The sequence below is a fragment of the Dasypus novemcinctus genome, chromosome 2 (genome assembly GCF_030445035.2).
Source record: "Dasypus novemcinctus isolate mDasNov1 chromosome 2, mDasNov1.1.hap2, whole genome shotgun sequence".
Taxonomy (NCBI): Eukaryota; Metazoa; Chordata; class Mammalia; order Cingulata; family Dasypodidae; genus Dasypus; species Dasypus novemcinctus.
This window is the reverse complement of record NC_080674.1, coordinates 38527227-38552739: the sequence shown is the minus strand read 5'-3', so window position 1 is coordinate 38552739 and position 25513 is coordinate 38527227. Positions and strand designations below refer to the sequence as shown.

General features: G+C 35.9%; 1 protein-coding gene across 8 annotated transcripts in view; it reads right to left on the bottom strand.

The window, feature by feature from the left end:
- The window catches only part of SPEF2 (sperm flagellar 2), a 200909-nt gene that overhangs the window by 140957 nt on the left and 34439 nt on the right, over positions 1-25513 (bottom strand). For all 8 annotated transcript variants that reach the window (XM_004453334.4, XM_058307706.2, XM_058307701.2 and 5 more), the window contains 3 exons: positions 19512-19700; positions 9523-9710; positions 4758-4926 (listed from right to left, as the gene is read on the bottom strand). In XM_004453334.4, the coding sequence (XP_004453391.2) occupies positions 4758-4926; positions 9523-9710; positions 19512-19700 (546 nt within the window). The remainder of the gene's footprint in view (positions 1-4757; positions 4927-9522; positions 9711-19511; positions 19701-25513) is intronic.

Below are 25513 nucleotides of genomic sequence, written 5' to 3'. Positions count from 1 at the left end.
AGGAAATGGAAAGTAGGAATTGAAGCAATGAAATGCATAACCTAGAAATTAAACTTGAATGGTAGTGGGAATATTCTTTTAAGTATCACACTTCTTTCTTAACTTCTTTCTAGTCTGAGGGAATTATTATGATTTTTGTTACCTATCTTGGGAAATGTTTGTATTTTAGAATTTGACTCTGAAGACTTAATCCAAAGAAGTGATAATGTGGAGTATCAGGTATAATGACAGGCAGAATTTTTATCTACAGAATAACTCAACTCCCATCAAGTAAGGACCTAGTTACTCTATATATTTAAAAGTCAGCTGTGTTCCTGCATACCTCAAAAATAAAGGAAATAAACATTGTATTTATAAGGACCTCCAGAGTTTCATGGTGAAATTTCCTACCCTTATAATTAAAATTGTTAATTAAAGTAGAATCAATACTCATCAATAGGATCCTCTTCATAGTCAAAATTTCGGGCATTAAATTAAGCCTTCCCAGGAGACAAAAGAGGCCTGGGCCGTGAAACAGGCAATTTATTTTGAAATTAATGGTTCTTACACTTTATTAGTAAGTTTCCACATGAGAGACATAAGTACATAAGTATCCTGAGTAAAAAAACATATATTTTAAGTGTAAAAATAAAAAAGGATGATCTATTCATAAACCCTTAAAACTCATCTACTAAAATATATCACTGTATTTGAGTCAGCTAGCCAATGCCTCAAGTTGGTATTTTGCCTGTAGGAAAATTGACTAAAAACCACGATACTTGGGCAGTCACTGAGAAGCCAGAGAGCAAGGCAAGAGTTAAGCTGGGGAGTCCACTGTCAGAAGTCACATCTAAAAGTCATTGGAGCAACACCAAAGACTATAGCTGGAGAGTGAAGATAGGATGGTTCTGGAGCTTTTGGGTCAAATCAGTCAGGCTAGACTTACTTAGGAGGAGTAAACAGTGCTGTGGTCCACTTATGTCCACATTCCTACTCTTCCATGAAAATGACCTGGTGATAATAAATGTCACTAAACAAACAAATTTGCAGATAGGTAGGTATATATATGCTATAAGTGATATGGTACGAATGCTGAACCATAGCACTTATATACCTTAAAGTTTATTTAGTGGAAAATCATATTCCAAAAATGCTGCTGAAACAAATGTGCATTATAACACATATTGTAGGGTTAAGCTAACAACCACAGAAAACTCAATTGATCAAGACAAACTCAAAAGAAAAATAAATTTTCATTAAAAACAAGAATAGCAAAAATTCAAAACCATGACCAACTTAAAACAACAGCACTAAACAAAATGTTGTCCTCCAAACTGTAGAATTTCCAGCTGCAATTTGGTGGTGGGCATGCACAGTAGAGCTTTGCAAATTGTGAATCACTTAATGGGAGAGACTTCTTAGAAAAATCTGTGTCTTCAGGAAACCATGGTCATGAGCTAATTTTAGTTTATGAATACCAAATTTTAAGTAACTTTGCAACTTATCTGGTAGGTTACTGCTAGTAAGCAGTTTATGTGGAAGTGAAATGCTGTGGAAGTGTGAGACATTTGCCAGTAAGAATCACAGAAAGGTCTTGCATTTGGAGGACTTTGGGATTCAGCAGAGAATCCCACCGCGTATATGAGAACCACAAGGGTGCTGTTTGGGGGTTGTAGCTGCCAACTGAGCTAGAATAGCTGGGCCTCCTGGCTTAGCCTGGCTGCCCATGATTCATGGGTATTTAAAGGCCTCTCACCACTCTACCGTTAAATAACTCTTTGTTCCTATCCAGTAGCAGGTGCCTGGAAGGCTGAATGGGGTCAGACTACCCTGTGATGCAGTTACTACCTTCTTTTGAGAAGTGATAAATGTTATTTGTGGTCACAACATTCCTGGAGTGGGGCTCTCTCACATGAGTCTTTCTATCAACAGAGTGTGATGATTTAAGAAATGTTAAGAAATAAGAGTCAAATTTCAGAAGCTAAATATGACATGCACAAGAAGAAAATTGTGTTTTTATGCCAGTTTCTAGGTATAATATTTTAAATATTCAAGCTGTTTACTCTGACAGATCTTTAAATGTTTGGGCTCAAACCTGGGGGCTGTCAGGACTCTAGAGATGGCAGCTATGGGCATCAATAAAATATGCTAAGAATGTAAACATTTTGAAGATTGGTTTATAACTTATCCATTTACTTGCAGTTTTAAAATTTCTGAGCAAATTTAGTAATAACAAATATAGGCAACTCTTTTTTTTTTTAGCTAAGCCAGAATGCTTTGTCCTCTGCTTCTTGTGAAAGAAGCAGTTAGAAAATATACCCTAGAAGTTAAAAACATTTTACTTTTACTTGAATGAGGGGATATTTAAGACAAGTTTCCAACTTTAGATGAAAGCTCTAAAAATAGGGAAAAATAATAGAAACATATCCTAACACCTATATGGCATACTTTCTGTTATTTAGTCAAAAGGAACAGAAAATATAAAATACATTATCAGAAATTCTAAGATAATTTTAATTTTTAGAAAAAAAAACCTGCAAAAGCTACCAAAAAAATAAACTGCATTGCCAGACGTCCTAAAAAAAGTTCACAATTTCCTGCAAAAGAAAATGTACCAGCTGCCTCAGGATGTGGGTGAGACAAGCATGTGCCTGTGGTAACCATTTCCCAAACAAGAAAAAAGTTAGAAAGAAAAAAAACTTTTGCTGAGCTGCAGCCTATCAGGTCTCTTGATTTATGAGGGCAATGAGCATATAATATATGGAAGCTATTAAAGAAATAACTTAGAAACAAACATTTCATGAACCAGCAAATCTGTCAAAAAAAAAACAAACACCTTTTAACTTATAACAAAAAGAAATCTCTTCACATAGTTTCATATTGTCAAAACATCTTATTATGAGCCATTCATAATAAGGCTGATTTACTACACAAAATAGATGTGCAAAATAAACTCCTTAAGGTCTAGTCAATCCTTAATAAATACATAAATAATAACTCCTTTAGTAATACAAATTCAGATACATTTAAGTAAAATATGGTATGTATTTCATTTCTCATATTTTTCTGTATCTTTTTACTACCAACTTAACTTCTTTAATATTTACATATTAGTGAAACTTTATACTTTGTTCTGTTCATTGTCATTCATTTTATTCATCCATGTATTCAATGAACTTTCATTGAGTATTTACTAAATATAAGGAAATTATATCTTTTTTCATGTTGTACTTATGACCTCTCTGAAACTCATCCAATAACTATTTCTAAGACTATAAAGCCTAATTTTTCATTTTATTGCTGTTGATATACCCAGAACTTCTAGCTCATAATTATTATTTTTACATTTTTTCTCCAAAAGGTGAATGGAGTGGCACGGTAGGTGTGAGGGAAAAATGAATATGTATAACTTGCATACAATATCCAATGTATTTGGCTAAGTGTTTAACACATATTATCTTTACTTTCACAACAACAAAATGAGATAAGTATTATATTAGTTAGCCAAAGGAGTGCTGATGCACAGTACCAGAAATCTGTTGGCTTTTATAAAGGGTATTTATTTGGGGTAGAAGCTTACAGTGACAAGGCCCTCAAGAGTCCAACTCAAGGTGCCATAAGAAGTACTTCCTCACCAAAATCTGTTGCCATGTGTTGAAGCAAGATGGTAGGCAATGTCTGCAAGGGTTCAGCCTTCATCATTCCTCTTAGTGCTCTGTGGGTCCAGATTCTTCCGATCTCAGCTGGAGGCTGGCATAGGGTTCGTCTCTCTTCTGGAGCTTGTTTCTTTCTGGGCTCAGTTGCTCTGTTCTCTTTACAAGGTCAGCTGTAAACTACCAAGCGAATGGCTCAACTCTGTCTTTCAGGGGCCTCTGCCATGTCTATGGAGCTATCTCTTTTCTTCTGTGTATTTTTTCTGTGTGCCCATTTCTGTGTTAGAGTCTGTTTTATTGGCCCACCAATGGGGTGGGGTCTCAACGCTGCACGCCCTAATGACCTGGTAGAATTAAAGCCCTAATCTTCATTTAATTAAGTAAACATAAAGCCTTTGAATTTAAATCAAAGGGTATCATGCCCAGAGAAACAGACCAGTTTACAAACATAATCAGTATCTCTTTTTGGAATTCATAAATAATATCAAACTGCCACAGGTATATTCCCATTTTATACATAATGGATAAATCATTCTCATAGCAATTAAGGGGTTGGCTGCCTGAGGTCATATAGCTAGTGGGTGACAAGGCCAGTACTGGAATCCTGGTTTGTGTAACCCCAAAAGTGCAGGCTCTTCACGAACTCTTCTAAAAAGCACATTTGACACTCAGTATTATTTTATATCATTGAAAAAATTATTGTTTGACTCTATGCCAAACAATAATCTGGATATCCTCTCCTATATGTTTGCAAAAACAAAATACTACTTAGCTTAATTATTAAAGGAATATCTTTTAACAAGAGTTTTTGAATCAAAGGTAGAAAGTAAAAAGAAAAATGCAAATAAAGAATTTAAAATATTTGAAAAATTCTGAAATATATCTGCCCAGACAATGTACTATGCTTGATTTTTAGACAACTCTTCTAATGTTACTGGAATAATAGATAATAATAGATAATGGATTATAAACAATTTAGGCATTTAAAAATTAGTACTGTTGATAAAAATCAACCAAGGGAAAACAGAAACACAAAATGCCCATGTGATAGAAATTATCACAAAATTAATATTAAAGGAAAACCATTTATTATGTTGCATTCTCCTAATATTTATTACTTTTTACCTTATAGTCTTCATAATCATTGTTATCTAGCAAGTCCCTTTTCTCCAGTTCTATAAGTTGTCCTTCAGAGGGCTTAGCTGACAGATGTTTAATAGAGGCTTGTTCATATATGGGTTTTCCATTAAAAAACAGTTCCTTCCAATCATGCATCAATTTATATGGAATCATACTACAGAAAAAAAGGTAGAAAAAGCTAGAAATGAATCAAAGGTTAGTCTAATATACATCTTAAACCTTAGTCATTTTATTATCATTTTATATAATTAACTCACTTTGATCAGATAAGTAAAAAATACTGAAAAATAATTTGAGTCTGTCAAATGTACAATGACAGTAAGACCACCAGACATTAGATTTCTGTGTTAAATATTATTAACTAACACACATGTAAATTCAATTTTTATCTGAAAGAGGCCTTGGAAAGCATTCCATCTCTTCGTTTTACATAGGAGGACACTGAGACTTAGAGCATTTAAACGATTTCCTAACGTTGCACAGCCATTTGATAGCAGAGCTGGGAATTACAGAATGCACATTTTCTGATGATGAGCATTATTTTTAAATCTATTAGTACTAAGGCAATAAACAAGTTTGAAGAACTAGTGGCTTTAAGTGACATTTATGCATTCAAACCTATTAAGTTCTAGGCATTTTTCTAGGCTTTAGGGATGTAATAGGAAATAAGATCCCTGACCTCAAAAAGCAGACACTGGGAAGACTGGAGAAAAGACAATTACAGAAATAAATGAGTTTTGAATGGGAATTACAGAGTGCGATGAGAACGTTATGTAAAACAGTATAATCCAATTTAAATTGGTGAAACATGGAAGATTTCTTTGAGGAAATGACTGCCAAGCTGAGGCCTGAAGAATGATGAGGATGCAACGAGGACAGAGTGACCGGAAAATGCTTTCAAGAAAGACAAATGTGCAAAGAACAGGAGTTTTAAAGTAATATTTAGAAGTAGTATTTCAATTAAATGTATCACCATTAGAAATATTAATCGTTTCTAAGGGATACTTTACAGAGACATGTTGATTTAGTAATAAATGCCCTCAGTTATGGAAACATTGTAACATAGCAGAATTATTATAATGGCATTGGTTTCTATGATCAAAGATTAACAACTCATATATGGTCACTAACATCACTTAACACAGTTATTGAATTAATTTCCCATTATCTGAGTTTTAAGAATATTAAGAAGCAAAGCTTAACAAAGCAAAGCTTTGATACTAAGTAATTTGATACTAAAAATATCCATCTGCTTTAGAAAAAAATGTATACTGATCAGTTGTGTTCAGTGAAGTACATAGAAAGGCCAATATGAGTTTATTTTGGTTTTAGTAGTATACTTAATAAAATATATATATTTTAAAACTTTTATTTTGAAATAATTTCAAACTTATAGGAAAATTGCAAAAATAAAACAATATATAGAACTCCAAAATACCCCCATGCAGATACCCAGATTTTACTGTTAGCATTTTGCTACATTTGGTATGTCATTTGATCTAATTATATCTGCCTCTTATCTTTATTTATTTATCTATCTATATCTATCTGATCTGTTATTTAACTCTCTTGTAAATATTTAAGAGTAGGTTGCATACATCATTCTCCTCTAATACTTAACACTGCCTTGTGTATGTCCTTAGAATGGGAACAATAACTTATATGTAACCCCTTCAAGTTTAGCTAGCAAGTTTAAGAAATTTAGCATTGATAGAGGAAATGCAGTCCATATTCCAGTGTTTTCAATTGTTCTAATAATGTCCTTTGAGTATTTTCTCTCAATCTTAACATACATGTATAGCTATTTTATTCAGTTACACTTAAAAGTCACTTAAAATTTTAAAATAAAAGTCTCTTAAAGTTGCAGGATAACAATATCTCTGTAACTTTAAATTTGTGTATATGCTTTTTTCACTAATGAAAATGGTTTCATAAGTCAATATATTCTCTGCATTAATTTTCATGAAAGAAGATTTATTAAGTAATAAAAGGCAGACTAGTTTACACCTGTGTGAAATAATGCAATAGTCAAACTAAATACCAGGGCTTTAAAACACCAAATTACCTGTATTCCCCCTGTACAATATTTTAATATTCTCTTTCAATGATAATTCCACTATAACATCTGTAGAGGCTCTGTGGCTTCATGTTGCAAAATTTTGCATCAGGATGTGAGGACAGGAACAGACAAAATGGCAAAAGCAGGAATACTTTTAAGAGTTCCTATGGTTTTAAAGAATATTAGTCTCCTAGTTTTTGTCCAAGCTTCTCCTTTCCCTCAAGATCCTGACCTCACTGCTCACCACTGATCCATTGCAGGTCTTGGTTTAAAAAACATCACCTGCAATGTAAGATGTTGGTGGTAGGGTGAGTTATGAGAGTCCTGTATGATGTTACATATGTTTGTTTTGTAAGTTCACAACTATTACTATACACTTATTGTTTATGTATGTGTGTGGGTGATATATTTCAATAAATTAATTTACAAAGAAAATCACCTGTGATAGCTCCTTGGGCCCTGAGTACTACCTTTTTTGCTAACTGACATTACTAAGATGCTATGCATACCCTTGGACTAGCTATTCCATTTTCTCTAATAATCCAAACTCCACCAGCTCACCCTTAGATCAGCCTAGTCTGATGAAGCAATTAATAATTCAAAATTTAAAAAATAAGAAATAATAATACTTTTGTATCCATCAGGGGTGCTCTAGAACTAGTACTGTACTTTTTCAGTTTAGAATGAGCTTCCTCTGACTTTAAATAACGGCCTAAAAATTCCATTATGCACTCTGCTGTAGCCCAATAATCTCCATTGAATGCTATTTCTATATTATTCTATTGCTATTTAACATTACTTGGAAATTTTTAAAATTAAACTTTTGAGAATGCTGCAGATTTGCATGTACTTGTAAGAAATAATGTAAAGAGATCCCTATACTCTTTACCCAGGTTCCCCCAATGTGTCATCTTGCAAAACTATAGTGCAAGACCAAGACATTGATAGTGAGACAGTCCAGAAACAAAGCATTTCCATCACCACAGGATGCCTCATGTTGCCCTTTTATGGTCACTTCCTTCTCACATCCTCCCCCTTTCCAATTCTTGACAACCGCTAATCTGTTCTTTATTTCTATAATTTTGTCATTTAAAGAATGTTTTAGAAATAGAATCATCCAGTAAGTTACCTATAGGGATTGGCTTTTTTCTTTCAGTATAATTCTCTGGAGATGCATCCAAGTTGGTGTATCAACAATTTGTTGCTTTTCATTGCTGAGTAGGATTTCATGGTATGGATATACCACAGTGTTTTAGTTTGTTTAACCATTCACTTCTTGAAAGACTTCTAGTTTGTTTCCAGTTTTGACAGCTATAAATAAAGCTGCTATAAAACATTCATGCACAGGTTTTTGTGCAACCATAAGTCTTAATTTATCTGGGATAAATGCCCAAGAGTTTTATTATTTTGTTCAATCATATGTGAGTTTCATGTTTAGTTTTTAAAGAAATAGCTAAACTGTTTCCCAAAGGGGCTGTATCATTTCACTTTCTTACCAGCAATGAATGAGTGGTTTTCTCCATATCCTCACAAACATTTGATGTTATCATTTTACAAAAAAATTTAGACATTCTGACAGATGTGTAGTGATATCTCATTGGAGTTATAAATCTGCATTTCCCTAATAACTAGTGATAGTGGACACATTTTCATGTGCTTTATTTGACATCTGTATATCCTCTTCAGTGAAATATCTCTTCATTTATTTTGCCCATTTTCTAATTGGATGGTTTTCTTATTTACTATTGAGTTTTGAAAGTTTTTTATATATTCTAGCAATTAGATCTATGTTGATATGTGGCTTAGAAATATATTCTCTCAACCTGTATGTCTTTTCATCCTTTGAAAAGCAAAAGGTTTTAATTTTGATGAAGTCCAATTTCTCAAATTTTCCTTCTATGTATCACGGTTTTTATATCAAGTCTTTGAACTCACTGTCTAGTCATAGATCACAAAGATTTTCTTACAAGTTCAATTTCATTAATAATTATAGGCCTATTCAAAGTATCTATTTCATACAGATTAGTTGTGGTACTTTGTGTTTTTCAAGGAATTGACTCATTTCTTCTAAGCAGTCAAATTTATGTGTTGAATTGTAAGTATTTCCTTATTGCATTTTGGATTTCGGCATGGTCTGTAGTGATAACCCATTTTATTTCTGAAATTGGTAAGTTTGTGTCATTTCTCTTTTTTGTCAGTCCACTTAGAGGTTGATCAATTTTATTAATCACTTCAAAGAACCAGCTCTTTTCTTCATTGATTTTCTCTATTGTTTTCAATTTCATTGATTTCTGCTCTTATCTTTGTTTCCTCCCTTCTGCAGGCTATTTTTTTGTCCTCTTGTTCTAGGGGGAATTTAGATGATTGATTTGAAACTTTTCCTCCTTCTAACATAGATATGTGGTGCTATAAATTTCCCTCTCAGCACTGTTTTAGCCATGTCCCACAAATTTTAATGTTATATTTTAATTTTCATTCAGTTAAATGTATTTTTTACTTCCCTTGCAACGTTCTCTTTGACCCACATATTATTTTATATGAAACACTTTTACCTCTTTTTACTTATTAACCTAGTATTGTCTACTTTAGAATTTATTCTTTCTCATTCTCTTTATTATAAGAGCAATTATAAGAATGATACTTATTTGTCAACATTCGATCGTCTGCAGCAATTATAAGAATGATACTTACTTATTTGTCAACATTCGATAGTCTGCGACTTTAGTGGACAAATCAAGTATGTGATCCAAAATTTCCGCACATATTGTATAATGCTTTTTGTAACGATCTTGAGCTCTTTCCACAGCAATCCTTTCATGAACTTCCTTCTCTCTAATGGCTTGTTCTTCAAAATCAACTTTGGCTTGTTTTGCCAAAGCCTAAGAAAGCAAAGGAACATTTTAAAGTCACTATAAATGTACAATGAATAAAATGAAAGTAATTTTCATAGCTAGTACAATCACTTTTTAGAATGAAACATCCTTTTATACCAAAAAAATTAATCATGAATAAATAATTTCTCCTTCATATATTAAGTACTGGTTACAATGTCAAAGACAACATTAGAAATATACCTCCCTTAACTTACTTTATCACAAAACACAATATCGTGAAGAGGTAGTCTTACTGGGGAAAGCACAGTGTAGATTAAAGATTAACTGCATTTTAATGCATAAAATGCATAAATAGTATGCATTTTAAAAAGCACTGAGTTCACAGGTTGCAAATGGTCAGAGTTAGGGGAACACAGAAACAGACAAGTCTGTGCCAGACTTCAAGTATAGCAGGTTCCTCTCACACATCTCATGAGCCTGACTTTGACACAGCTACTATGGCCACATCCCTTAGTCTTTTAGTGGGAGAGTTTTAGGATACTGATTTTTACTTAGCAAACGTTTTGGAAATTCCCTGATGAGACTGATTTTGAGAATGTCACAAAATTGCCAACAGATATTTCTTGATTAAGACAGCTACATAAGAACAACAAACCTTCTATGGTTACAATCTTAATCGAGAAAATTCATTTATAAAAACACCTAATTCTGCAGAAAGTAAGTAAATACTTAGTCTGTCACCAGCTTCCACTCGGTTTGCACCATTATTTTGTTTAGGAAAGTCTTTACACAAAGTCCAAGGGTCAAACTCAGCCCAAGAAATCTAAAAATAATGTACTACTCAATTTGTAGGGTTCAAATGACCAAAATGTTCTTTTCAAATAGTTATGCCAGCTCTTTGAGAAATTCCATTATGTGTTAACATACTCCAGAAACAAGACTTGTCTTCTGCAAAGTAAACTAATGAGTGCAAAATGGGAAAAAACCTGGGTTTTTGGGAGCTGTGTTTGAATTCAAGTGCCAGTTATTATGCAGAATTCATTCTGATTAGTATGTGTCTCAGAGTTCATCTATTTGGATTTATTCAGATTGGAGTACATTGTGCTTCTTGGACATGGATACCCACGTCCTTCAATATATGGTTGGGAATTTTTCTATCATTATTTCTTCAAATATTCCTTCTGCCCCTTTTTCCTTCTCTTCTCCTAGAGGGACACCAATGACACATTTTTTTTTTTTTGCATTTCTCTTGCTGTCATTTAATTCCCTGAGACCTTGTTCAATTTTTTCAGTTCTTTTCTTTATCTTTTCTTTTGTGTGTTTGCTTTCAGAGGCCATTTCTTCAAGCTTACCAATCCTTTCTTCTGCTTCCTCAAATCTGCTATTTTATGATTCCAGTGTATTTTTAATCAGAATCTCAAATGCCAAAGACAAAGAGAGAATTCTGAGACAGCAAGAGAAAGGCAATGCATAACACAGAAGGGACACCCAATAAGATTAAATGCCGAGTTCTCATCAGAAACCATGAAGGCAAGAAGACAGTGGTACGATATATTTAAGATATTGCAAGAGAAAAACTTCCAGACAAGAATCTTATATCCAGCAAGACTGTCTTTCAAAATTGAAGATGAATTTAGAATAGTCACAGATAAACAGAAACTGAGAGTGTTTGTAACCAAGAGACCGAGTTTGCAAGAAATACTAATGGTGTGCCACAGTCTGAAAAGAACAGACAGGTGAGAAAAGTTTGGAAGAGAGTCTAGAAATGAAGATTATATCAGTAAACATAACTAAAAGTCTCAAAAGAGTGGTGAAAATAAAATAAGACAGATAAAACTCAAAGGTCAAAATGGGTGAAATAAGAACTGCCTTTACAGTAAAAACATTGAATGTGAATGGATTAAGCTCCCCAATCAAAAGACACAGACTGGCAGAATGGATAAGAAAATATGAGCTATCTGTATGCTGTCTGCACGAGACTCACCTTGGACTCAAGGATTTCAATAAATTGAAAGTGAAAGGGTAGAAAAATATACTCCATGCATTTAGTAACCAAAAACAACAAAAACAAAAGAATCCACAGAAACAACAACAACAACAAAAAACTAAGTACCTATGCTTATATTAGTTGAAATACACTTTAAAAGACAATAGTAATGCACAATCTAAGGAGAAAGACAGGGGAAAAAATTCCATTTACAATAGCAATTGAAAGAACCAAATATTTAGGAATAAACTTAACCAATGATGTGAAATGTTTGTATTCAGAAAACTGAAACTCACTTTTAAAAGAAATTTTAAAAGATCTAAATATGTGAAAAAACTTTCTAAGTTCATGGATTAGAAGACTAAAAAGCATCAAGATGTCAATTCTATCCAACTTATACAGATTCAATGCAATCACAATAAAAATTCCTCCAGTATTTTTTAAATAAATGAAAAACATGATTATCAAATTTATTTGAAAGGGTAAGGGGTCCCAAATACCCAGAAACATCTTAAAAAGGAAAAGTGAAGTTGGAAGACTCTCACCTCTGGACTTTAAATCATATTACCCAGCTACAGTGGTAAAAACAGCATGGTACTGGCATAAAGACAGACACATAGACCAAGGGAACTGAACTGATGGTTAAGAAACAGACCCTCACATCTATGGTCAAGTGATATTTGATAAGCCTGTCAAACCCATACAGTTGGGCAGAACAGTCCATTCAATAAATGTTGATGAGAGAACTTGATATCCATAGCAAAAGAAGGAAAGAATGTCACACCTTATACAAAAATTAACTCAAAATGGATCAAAAACCTAAAAATAAAAACAAGAACCATAAAGCTTCTAGAAGGAAATGTAGGAAAATATCTTCAAGACCTGGTGGTAGGTGGTAGATTCTTAAAGAGACAAGAGGAGGACTGAGATGGACTATGGAAGCTTAATGTATGTAGCAGTTTTAATTAACTTTATTGCAAAAGTATGGAAATGTATAGATTTGATGGTAATGTTATAGTGAGTAATAGCTGGTTCATAAATTGGAATGTGGCTGAAAAGGGTAGACTAGGGATGTAAATGCCCAATTGAAAAAGCTAGAGAATAATCTTGGGACAGAATAAAACAGTAAACCTAGAGGTGGATGAGAATTGTGGTTGATATCACAAATGCAAGAGTGTCCTTTGTGAGCTAAAGCAGATATACATCACTACTGCAGGGTGTTGGGAATGTGGAGAAGCATGGGAAAAATACAACTGGAGTGACCTATGGACTGTGATTAACAGTATTGTAATATTCATGCATCTAAGCCAAAGAAGTACTATGTTGATAATGGGGGAGTATGGAAAAAGTGTGCCAAATGTATGCTATGGACCTGGTAGTAGTCTGATGATATTATCTCATAATCTGTAATAAGTGTTCCACCACAGTGTGGTGCATTGATAAAGGGGTGTTGTATGGACCTCCTGCTCATGTGCATGATTGTTTTGTAAGTTTACAACTTCTGTCATAAAAATATATTTAAAAAATAACTATAGGGTGAGTTGGGGGAAAATACACCAAATGTAAGGTAAGGACTATAGTTAGTAGTAAGATTTTTTATTTTTATTTTATTTTTCATTTATTTCTCTCCCCTTCCCCCCCACCCCGGTTGTCTGTTCTGTGTCTATTTGCTGCGTCTTGTTTCTTTGTATGCTTCTGTTGTTGTCAGCGGTGCGGGAATCTGTGTCTCTTTTTGTTGCATCATCTTGCTGTGTCAGTTCTCCGTGTGGGCAGCGCCATTCTTAGGCAGGCTGCACTTTCTTTTGCGCTGGGCGGCTCTCCTTATGGGGCGCACTCCTTGCGCATGGGGCTCCCCTATGTGGGGGACACCCCTGCGTGGCACAGCACTCCTTGTGCGCATCAGCACTGCACATGGGCCAGTTCCACACGGGTCAAGGAGGCCCGGGGTTGGAACCACGGACCTCCCATGTGGTAGACGGAGGCCCTAACCACTGGGCCAAATCTGTTTCCGTAGTAAGATTCTGATGATAGTCTTTCATCATTTGTAACAAATGTCTCACAACAATGCAAGGTGTTGGTAGTGGACTGATGTATGGGATCCCTGTATAATGATAGGCAACTTTGCTGTTTAAGTTTACAACTTTCATTGTACACTTATGGTTTATGTATGTTCATAAATAAATGATATAATAAAATAATAGTTGGGTGGGTTGGGGAAAGATGCACCAAATGTAAGATACTTTGGTTGGTAGTAATATTTTGAGGATGCTCTTTAGTCATTAGTTAAAAATGTTTCACAACAATGCAAGGTATTGTTGGTAGGGTGAGGTATAATGTCCCTGTATGATGTTGTATACGTTTGTTTTGTAAGTTCATAACTATTACTATACACTTGTTTATGTATGTTTATGTATGTGTGATATACTTCAATAAATTTTTAAAAATGAAAAAAAAAATAGGGGATTTCCATATGCCCAACTTCTCTTCTCCCACACTTATCCATATTAACAATTTCTTTCATTAGCATGGTACATTTGTTATAATTGATGACCATATATTGAAGCATTGCTACTAAACATGGACTATAGTTCATATTCTAGTTTACACTTTGCCCTGCCAAATTTTATAGTTTATGACAAAATATATAATGGCCTGTATCCTCCATTGCAATGTCATGCAAGACAATTCTAATGTCCCCAAATGCCCCCATGTTACACTTATTGTTCCCTCTCCCTTCCCCTCTGGTGGCCACTGGTTTATATCAACAGTACATTTCTTCCATTGCTTGAATAATAATGAATAAGTCTATAATAGAATAACAATAAGTTTACTTTAGTCCATTGTTCATTCCCGAGTCTTGAGGATTTGGGGATGGTGATGCTCACTTTGTTTCTAATTGAAAGGGGGCTTAGATCCCATGGGGCAGATGGATGGACACACCTTGCTTGCAGATATAAACACTCTCTGTTCCTTGGGATGGGTGTTGTCAATCATTGTATTTTTTGTAGGCTCTTTTCCTCTCTCCCTCCCTCCCCCCTTCTTCTCTCCCTCCTTTCCTTCCTAGATATGTAATCTTCCATCTCATCTTTTCTACTCTATGCCTCATCCTCCTTACCCACCACAATTTCCTGTCCCATTACAGCAAAGTGGGTTGTAGTCCAACACGAGAAAGAAGAAAAAGAAGAAAATGATGTGGGAGGCAGTAAACCTCAAGGATTATAAGCAAAGACTCCAAAACCTCATGGAGCTGGCTTTGCTGCCAGGTGTGGTGCTGGCAAGCTGTGTGACCTCCGGCCCTTCAAATTTCATTTTCCTTATGTGTAAAATGTCTATGAGGATAGTGTTCATCTCAACCAGCTGTTGCAAGATTTATAAGATGCAATGTGTTAGCACAGTGCCTGACTCATAGTAAATGCTCAAAAATGTTAAATATTATCATGTCTAATTAAAAGTAATAATAGTAGGTGGGGGAGAAATTTGAAACCAAGGACTGTCTTGTTTAATATAGAATAGATGCCAAATCACCTTAAAGGAAGAGATTAGCAGATTTAACCTTAGCAAATGAAAAAGAAAAAAAAAATCTGATGCTGAAAACATAAAAATCTATAAAATGAAACTTAAACAATAGAGGGACACACATTTTCCCTAAGATCATCACACATCTATGCTTGCAGACCATGCCCAGTAGAAGAGTAGGACTGTTGCTGCTAAGAGGCCATTATCAAGAGTGGATGCTAGTTGACACACCGATTCTGTCATTACCAGCTGAGTGACCTTGCACTGGTTATTTAAACTTAGTCTCAGTCTTTTAAATTGGTAAAATGTAGATAATAAACCTTAAGTTATTTGTTATGAGAGTCAAATGAAAGGATGCATATAAAGCCCTGAGCACAGCATCTGTCATATGCAACTCAGCCAAGAGAAAATTTACTATGTGTTCTAGCACTATGAGTTAGCTACTGTTATACTCCATAATATAGATGAGAAAAGCAAAGTCCAGAGAAGTTAAATAGCTTGCATGAGTTCATACAGCAAGTAAGTGAGGAAGTTGGGATTAGCTTCAGCGTATGCTTTCTTAACAGTTAGACAATAATTCCCTTAATATATATTCATATATTCATTCAACAAATGAATGCCTTTTTTTTTTTCATGTGCCAGACACTGAGCTAAGCTCTGGGGAAACAGCATAAGAAAAGCAGGTATGATGCCTGCCTTCAGGGAGCTTATATGTCAGTGGGAGAGGGAAACAGTGAACTAGCCACATAAATAAATGTGTAATTACATACATGACAAGTTCACTAGGGAAAAACTGGGAGGTATGGGGTATATAACAGGGGTCCCCATAAATGTGGCATGTACATGGAGCTCCAAAAGAGGAAAATTAACTGGGTGATGGGGCATGCAAAAAGGGTGATGGATAGAAACAACTTGTTCAAGGATCTCAGAGACGGAGCATGTGGCTGGAACCCAGGGGATTAAGTGGACCAGGTCAGGAGCAGGGATGAAGTCAATGGAGGCCACAGATGGATTTTCTAGTCTGAGGGCAACAGGATCCAATGTGAGAGCCAGAAAGAATCCTCTGACTGCATAGTAGGGAATGGACTGGAAGAAATGAGAGTGTAGGGCAGGCAATCTATATTTGTTCCCTCTAATTTCCCCCTTTCTTCGCTTTAGTCATGTACACAGATGTCTTTTTTATTCCTGTTTTAGGGAATTTCTTCAGGACATAAAAGCAGAAACCATTGGAGCCTCCTCCTGACTTTAACAGAAGACTAAACTCAAAGGCAAACTAATTCAGACTTCTTAAAAGGAGAGGAGAGGGGAGGGTTTTGAGGGCAAAGAGTAAGAAATGTGCTCCACTGTCCGGCAGTGCATAGAGAGCAGCAAAGTCTCAGTGGGGGTAATGTGGGTACTGGAAAAGGCTGAAATAGTCTTGCCAAAGATTCAGGTGAGCTGGAAGTCCTGGGGCTTGATGGCCACAGACAGGGCTAATGCTTGGTGCCTGCACAGTCTCCCCAGTAACTTGACTCTTGCAACCTGGCACCTTGTGCATCCCTGTGCACAGGACCAGAATGTGGGAGTCCAACTTAGGGTACCCAATTTTGTGGTTGTCAATTCATATCCACTGCAAATGGATGGAGACCATTGCAGTTTGGCAGCAGGGACTTGGGGTGGTGGTATGAATGTGGGGGAGAATGGACAAATTGAAGAGATATTGAAAGGACTTAGTGATATGCTGAATATGAAGTGGAGGAGTGAGGGGGCAGCAGGTTTCAAGTGTGCCCTGTGGTCTTGGATTTGCCCAACTGGGTAATTATGATATCATAGGTTGAGATATGGAATACCTGAAGAAACCCAGTTTAGCGGGAAGGTCATACTTTGGCTTTGAATATGTTGAATTTGAAGTATCACTGCAATGTGTGAGTAGCAATATCAAGGAAGCTGTTGAACAAAGATATAAATGTCTGAGTTATCTATTATAATACTTATATCTCCATGGTTATAGATGAGATAGTCTGAGAAAATAACAGAAGAGAAAATAAGGAGGCTTCAGGCTGAGCCTGAAGTATCTGAGAAGAATAAGCCTACAAAGAAGACTGAGAAAGAGCAGACAGATGTAGAAGGAAACTTAGAGCAGCCTGAGAGTGTTTTCCACAACAGCACCCACTAGAGAGTGATCATGTAATAGCAAATAACTACCATGAATATCAATAATATAAAATATTATTAATAGTCTGTGAACATTAACAAATTTTAAAAATCGTGATAAAATCGAAAGTACTTTTAGAATTCTCCCCCACCACCCACCCACAAATGAGAATAACTACAACTACAACAAGGAATAAAAGTATCTTAAAAATCTGTTTCTTCTCCTTCACAAAAAAGTAGTTGAAATGATAATTCTTTAGGGGATAAACAGTATTTTGTTTATTTAGTGAAAGATACTAGAAAGAAAAGGTGACAGTATTCATTTGACAAATTCAATTTGACATTTATGTATTTAGCTCCTAGATATGCATTAGTTATTTCTGATGGAATAGTTGATTAAGTCACTTTTTAAATTTTGACAAATTGTCAAATTAAGCAAACTCAAAGGGAGAGGTACAGAGATGTAGATTCTTTAGCTTTAGGAAAATGTAATCATGGGAAAGGAAGTGATTGAATGTTTATGGATGCTTCAAAATCTCACAATTCTGATCTCTGAGGTTCTAGCAAGCTTGAATGGCTAAACCTTGGAGGTGAGTTGAACTTCAGTTAAAAGAAAGAACAAGTAATGTTTCTAATCATGGTGAGACCTGCCTAGCTATAGCTTTGCTCTTCTGCACTTAAATTAACTGAGCTTTGTAAAGGAAACACTTTTCAAGGGCACTTATGGCAACTAAACATATTTCTAATATCAGCAAATATCATTCATCCATTCTAGTCCACTCTCACCAGTGAAGCTTTATGAATCAGTTACCCTAATAACTCAGTTCTTGAGACCAAAGGAGACACTGGAGGTCACAGTTCTTACAGCTCAAATTCATGAGGTATGGTACTCCCAACTCCACCCACTACGTTTAGGCTAAGTCTAGTCTACAAAGGCAACAGCACTGCTTTCTTAACTCTGGAGAGTATGGTACTTTCCAAAGGACATTTCTAAGAATTGCATAATTTTGGTAAATGATATATTGCATTTTCATGCTATATCACAGTGAAAGCCATGAAGATACTCAATAAAGCAACACCTTTCTGTTTTCCTGTAAGGTTCTTTCTTCTGCAGGCTTAGTTTTATGAACATTTATGACAGTAAAGACAAGCTATCTAAAATGCCACTCAAATACATTTTGTATCTCTTCAATCAAATCAGGACTAATAGATTAAATAAATCTGAAACATGCTCAAAAAGAAATTAATATAATCCATAAATGAATAAAGGTATTTGGAGGTGTATATATATATATATTTATATATTCTAACATATTAAGTAATTAAAATACTGGATATTTTTATTTTAAGAGCTATAAAAAGGTCTAGATTCAATGGAAAATGACTAGCAAAGAGCACACCTGGTTTCCAACTACAATGAATTGGAGTATCTTAGAGAAATACTTAATCTAGTTCTGAATAAGAAGTAGTACACTATGGTCCCTGAAAATCTTGTTTCATCAGAAAGAGAGAAGAACTGTTAATTAAAGACTAATAGTGCCTTGTGGAAAGGAGGTAGCTTAAAAGTGCTTTCATTGGTTGAGAATATTCACCTAGAATGACCAATACCAGATCTATTTTAGTAAATTTAGTGGACTTTAAAGAAAAAGAAAGTTCTTTGAGTTCTGGACAAAAAGGATAATGACTCAAGAAAATGGAAATTAGATTATCATCCAGCTTTTTCACTGTAACATTTTCTACATGGAAAAAAAAAACAGGGCAATATATTTGAGATATTCAACAAAAGGAAATGAGGACCAAGGATATTATATCCAGCAAAATTGGCACGAAAGTATAAAAGGAACATACTTTTTATCAATATACAAGAACTCAGGGAATATTGTTCCAATGATCCCTTCCTGAGGAACCTACTGGAGAATGAGCTTCAGAAAACCAAATGACTGAGAGAGATATTTATAAAAGGACTGGTGGAGAGCATTAAATATTTAGTTACTAGTAGAACCAAACTAAAGGGAGAGGTTATAGTATGTAGTGGCTACATCCTCTGTCAATGTAGTTGTACAACTTCAAAAGTGGGGCAAGAATAAGGATTTCATATTTTAAAATTTCACTGTTATTAAGCGATTGGCAAAAAGATATGGTTTTTCTTACCATCATTTGGTGGAAGCAATCAAAGGTAGCCCTAGAAAGAATTTTAAGAGATTATTTACCGCTTCTCGATCAAGAGCATCCTGAAAATCCTTAAGTCTTCTTTCCTCATATTGTTTTTCTCTGAAAATTCTGTTTTGCCATAAAACTTCCTTTTCATGCCGAACATGCATGAGCTGCACAGCGATCCTCCTCTCCTGCTGGGACTGTCTCATCAGCCGGTTAATCAGCTGCTCCTCCCGGTAAGCCTCCTAAACACAACGGGAAGAGCCAGTCATTTGCGCATATGTCCAAATTCCTCACGGGGCTAAGAAGGCTATACATAAATAGTTCATAAAAAGCATAATATTCATCTAAATCAATTTCTTCTATTTGGTTTAAAATTGAATATAGAAAAACTCAAGTTATGAAAATAATAATTTATACCAGTAAGCAGTATAATTTGAGTATTTAGAAATAATATGGTTTTGCAACTCATAATTATTTTAAACAAATTATTACTTTCTTTAAAATCTGATCAGAAAACAAATTGTGATTGTTTTCAAGGTTTTATAAACAAGGAAAATAATTCTTGTGACATTTTGAAGCTTTTTGTGGATCCCAGAAAGAATCATATTCTTAGAGCTAATTCATTCCTACGCATATAAACTTATTGTAGGTGGGAACTCTTGATTAAATTACCTCCTTTAAGGGTCTTTGATGAGATTGCAGGGCACAAGGTCTTAATCTTCTATAGTAATTTGAAATTATTTTATGAATCCCTGAAGGAAAAAGATTATGTTTTTTAACTAGTTTATTCCTGTGGGGGGGGGGTGTGATACCCTTTGCTGGAATTAATTTTGGATGAAGGTCTTTTGATTAGATTACTTGATAGGCTCTATTTAGGGCTTTGATTGGACTGTGTCAGTGGGGTGTGACTCAGGTTGCATCTTTGCCCCTTTGCTGAGTCTGATATAAACCCAGAGATAGAGACAGACAGACAGACATGAAAATGCAGTAGCCATATTTGATACTGCTATGAGAGAGAGAAAAAACTACAGTTTCATCTACAGCTGTGCTATAAGGAGAGAAGCCCCGAAGAGGCTCAAAGAGGCTGGGCACACAGAGTGATTCAAGAGGAGACAAGGCCTGCTACATGCCTGCTTTCCCTCAGCTGAGCTCATACCTTGGGAAGAAATTGGAGCGGCCAAGACTTGTATAGGAGGCCTGGAAAGAGACAAGGCTCTTGCCTGGTTGCCCTTGGCTGAGCTTAAGCCTCCGCAGAGATCAGTGGCCATCTTGCTTCAACACATGGCTGCTGACTTTGGTGAGAAAGCACCTCTTATGGTGCCTCAGTTCAGACTTCTCACAGCTTTAACTATAATCTTTTACCCCTCAGAAAATCCCCTTTATAAGAGCCAACACATGTCTGGTACTTTGCATCAGCAGCCCTTTGGCAAACTAAACCATCCTCTTGCTGGAGTTCATTATAAATGGAGGACTAAAAGCAGCAGACACAGAGAAAAAGGCACAGAGGTGGAGAGAAGGGACCCAGGAGTGAGGAAGCCACAGATGGAGCAGCCAGGCACTGAAGCAAGGAGACCCAGAAGATGAGCAGATGCCTCCATGTGCCTTCCCGTGTGAGAAAGGACCTCTGGATCACCGGCAGCCAGTCCCTAATATACCTTGATTTGGACACTTTCCCAGTCCCAGAACTGTAAGCTTATAACCTAATAAATTCCTATTATAAAAGCCAACCCATTTCTGGTATATTGGTCCCAGTAGCTTTTAGTAAACTAAAACAATTCCCATTTTATAAGCACATTGTAAGACATTTAGAATTGTGCTAAATGTACTCTAATATAACTGCTTGTTGTAAAATACATACAGATATTATCTGGCTAAAGACATTGTATCTGAGTAATTCCCAGCAGGAATATCACAGTACTTATATGAGGCAAAGCTAAAAAGTGATAGAAGGTGAAGACTGAAGAGGAAGCTAAGAGGAAACGACCTACTTTTCATCTTAGAAAGTCTGAGTAGTCATAATTTGGAAGATAAACTAGATGCATTATAGGCTCTCTTAAAGTAGTCCAGACAATAGTAGGGGGATTAGTAAATGATCAGTGGAAAAAGCATCAAACTGGGAGTTAGAGGAACTGGCCACTGTAGTTCTATCATTAATTAGTTGTGTGACCTTGAATAAGTAACTTGATTCTTCAAGACCTATTTTTTTGGAAGGTAAAATGAAGGGTTTAGATGGAAGATAATCTCCAAGGTCCCTTTAAGTTCACTCACTCTGAATAAACAGAGACATCATGTGGAAGGAGGACGTAATTAAAGAGTTCAGCGGGGAAGACACAGACAAATAGTGTTTTTAATTTACTACTCAATAATCCAATAATTTAAGGCTAAAATCTGGCATCATTAGTGACATTGTTTCAAATGATCTCTTCTGCTCTGGGACTACAGGCAAAAATACTGTATATTTGACAAAACCAAGGCATAAATATTCTATGATAACTGACAAAACTAAATCTGGGCATAATGTAAAAATATAGATTAAATAAAATGTCAGTTGAAAATAAATATGAAATTGTTTCTGTTAATAAGCTGTATTAGATAAAACTAAAATCATGAAACCCTTACAAATATGTCTCTTCTTCTAATTATAAAAATCTAAAAGTTTTAATGTTGACCATTTGTTTCTTTTTGAGATCCAATAGGATATTAGGGCCCCAAATTCTTCCCCTCTCTGTACCCACAGTCTTGCAAAGTTGTCCTGGAGAATATACCCATCAACAGATGGAATCTATTTTTCTACCCCTTATAACCCCCGTATACCTCCCACCCACCCCCCACTCCACTCGTCCCACACCAGCAACCTCCTCCATCATCGTGGCACACTCATCACACTCGGTGAACACATTCTGGAACACTGCTGCACCACATGGATAATAGTTTACCCTGTAGTTCACACTCTCCCCCCGTGCATTCAGTGGTTTATGGCAGGATATATAAAGTCCAGCATCTGACCCTGCAATATCATTCAGGACAACTCAAGAACCTCTTATATTTTTTAATGTAACATTTTTTGTGATGTATGTATCTTCAAAAAAATATGATTTACAAAAATGATGGGGTAGGGGGTGGGGAGTGAGTGGTGTGTATGGGAACCTCTTATGTTTTTTATGTTTTTTATATTTTTAATGTAACATTCTTTGTGATCTATTAACTTTAATTTAAAAAGTATAAAAAATATGTATTGGCCATATGACTTGAAGAAATACACTTGGGCTCTGCAATTTTATTGCTCTTGGGACCTCTGCCACTGTCACCACAAACATAAGCCCAACTTACTCTGCTGGAAAAGGAGAGAACACAGAGAGAGCCCCAGTTTTCCCAACCAGCCCTGACAAGTCCATCATAACCAGCTGATCAAGGATATATGAAGGAGTTCAGCTGAGACCAGAACAAGGCCAGCACAGTTTAGCCCAGCCCAAAACTGATGACCATGGATTAGGGTGGTTTGTTCCACAGCATGAGATAAATGATACATAAGGCATCACAATCCTATTTTTTTAAAATATGACTTTGTTTTGTTATTCCAAGTGAATGCTAGAAGATTTGGCTATGTTTATATGTCAAAGCAATTTAGTTGTTAAGATGAGACTGGTTATTCTGGTTCTTATAAGAGCAAATTGATCAGGTATGTTTTGATTATTGCCTAGACGACAACATGTTATGATTTAAAGGGGGGTATGGAAATTAACTATGGAATGACCAAATCAGTGCTATGTATATGAATTTTCAGTTTGAAGAATGGGCAAGTATATTAGAACACATACCCAAATGTTGAGTAGGAAAATAAGATTTATTTCTTGTTACATTGTATAAGTAACCCATGTTTCAGAAAGAGATTGTTTCCCAAAATTTCACTGGAATATGGGATATATTTTCTAATGGAAACAAAGATCAAAGTTGTGGTTAGGTGCTCAGGGAGACCAACAGATATCTGTTTAACCTAGAACAAAGTTGGAATATTATGTATCAGAAATGAATATAATGTAAAATAATAAAGAAGTCACATTTCTCTTTTAATTATATTTAACCGTATTTGGGGTAGATTCAGACAGATATAGAATCCAGACTATCCTCCATATGATTGCCAGGTACTCTGTTTCTCCCAAGGATTGAAGCTGGGAGCTTATTCTGGGCCATAAACATTTTCTAATTCTCAGAGATGCTAGAGCAGCTCTCGCTGGGGGATGCAGTGCTGCAAGAAAGACCTGGGGTTAAGTATTCAAGGGTCTTTTAGTTTAAGAAGAGGGGGAAGGGTCTGGTATTCAAATACTAGTTCCAAGGAAATAAGAGGAGGTTCTGGGAAGATAGAGGTAGTTGGGCTTGGGCGAACCCCAAGAGTCAGCAAAAATGCTAGTCAAATGGCTAGAGGACCATTTGGGAGCTAGATCAATTCCCAGCCTACTACCCTTAAATGACTATAAAGTACTTCAAATTCAACAAGTCCTAAATTGAACCCACTAACTTCCCATCAGACCTGGTTCTCTCCCAGCATTTCTTCCTGATGACCCTATAATCCTATGACTTTGTGACCTGAGACATTAGGGCCATCATAAGTTCTATACTCTCTAACACTCCAATGTCTCTTTCTTCAAAAAGTATTTTGTTTGACCTTGTATATACATTTTAAAATCATCCATCTGCTCCACTCTATATCCACTGACACCACAGCTACCTTGACCAAAATTAGCCCCCCTCCCTACCATACCTTTCCCCACCAAGTTACTCCAAGTCCCACCCTCCAAGAGGTCAAAGTAATCTTTCTAACCTCAAATTTCATACTTCCATTAATGCAATTACATTTTTAAGGAATCACTAGGTGAGATATCAACTCGAACAGAGATATCTGGCTCTCTCTTCACAATCCCAACTAAAATAGAATATATAAAACCTAGGGGAAAGGCAACAGTTTCGCAAGCTAGCAAAGAACTTTTGAGGCATTTCAGGGCTGAAATCAGATTTGCTGTCTTGAAACACAGCTGGCACTGGTGGGAAGCAGAGGAAATTCTAGCACAGACAAATGTCATTTTCTTTTTGGAAGAGAAGGGTAGATGAGAACACAGGCCATGTTACACAGTGGCACAGTGCAGAGTGAACTAGTGGCACTTGTTTTATCTGCACAGGGAGCCTGGGGACACTACACTAAATAGAAATGAGGGGGTAGGAGCAGAGGACCCTCACAGCAAGTCCCAGGCCTGGTACCAGGAGGAACAACTTTCCCAAACCACAGAGAAGAATCAGCACGGAAGTAGAATTCCTTTGATGGAAATAGACTCTGACTCCCTTCCACATCCCTTATGTTACTGGATCCCTGAGCTGATAAGCAGAACTCCCACTAGAGTCTTGAAAAATCAATGCTAAGAGCATCTGGGAGAAAAGTGAGGAAAGCCATAGAGAATTCATTCACCCCATTTTCCAGTTAAATGCCAGACCTGGACTGCAAGCAGAAAACAAGAAAAAGAAAAAAGTTGGGGCAAGTGCACCACATTTACTAACATAAATGGAATTGTCTTCAAGATTCCCCTGCTAGTCAGTGAAACTTGAATTGGGTAGTTATTCTAAAATCTACTTTTAAATTATACAATTTTCATAATTTACAGTTTTTCTAATTAAAAAAAGAGACTATCAAGCTGATAAAGAGATGTGAACCTGAAATAAGAACTAATTTTCTAGTACAAAGAGATGCACAGTCATTCTTAGAATTTTTAATTAAGAGAGGAATCCATGAATAAATAGTTTCACTCCTTCATACTTACACAATATCTACAATTTTCCTTTAGTTAACAGAACCACTGTGAAGATCAGATATGGCTAGGTGAATAAAAGCTTCCTCAGGCGGCGGACTTGGCCCAGCGGTTAGGGCGTCTGTCTACTACATGGGAGGTCCGCGGTTCAAACCCCGGGTCTCCTTGACCCGTAAGGGGTGCCCTGCCACTCAGGGGTGCCCTTCGCATAGGGGAGCCCCACATGCAAGGAGTGCACCCCGTAAGGAGAGCCACCCAGC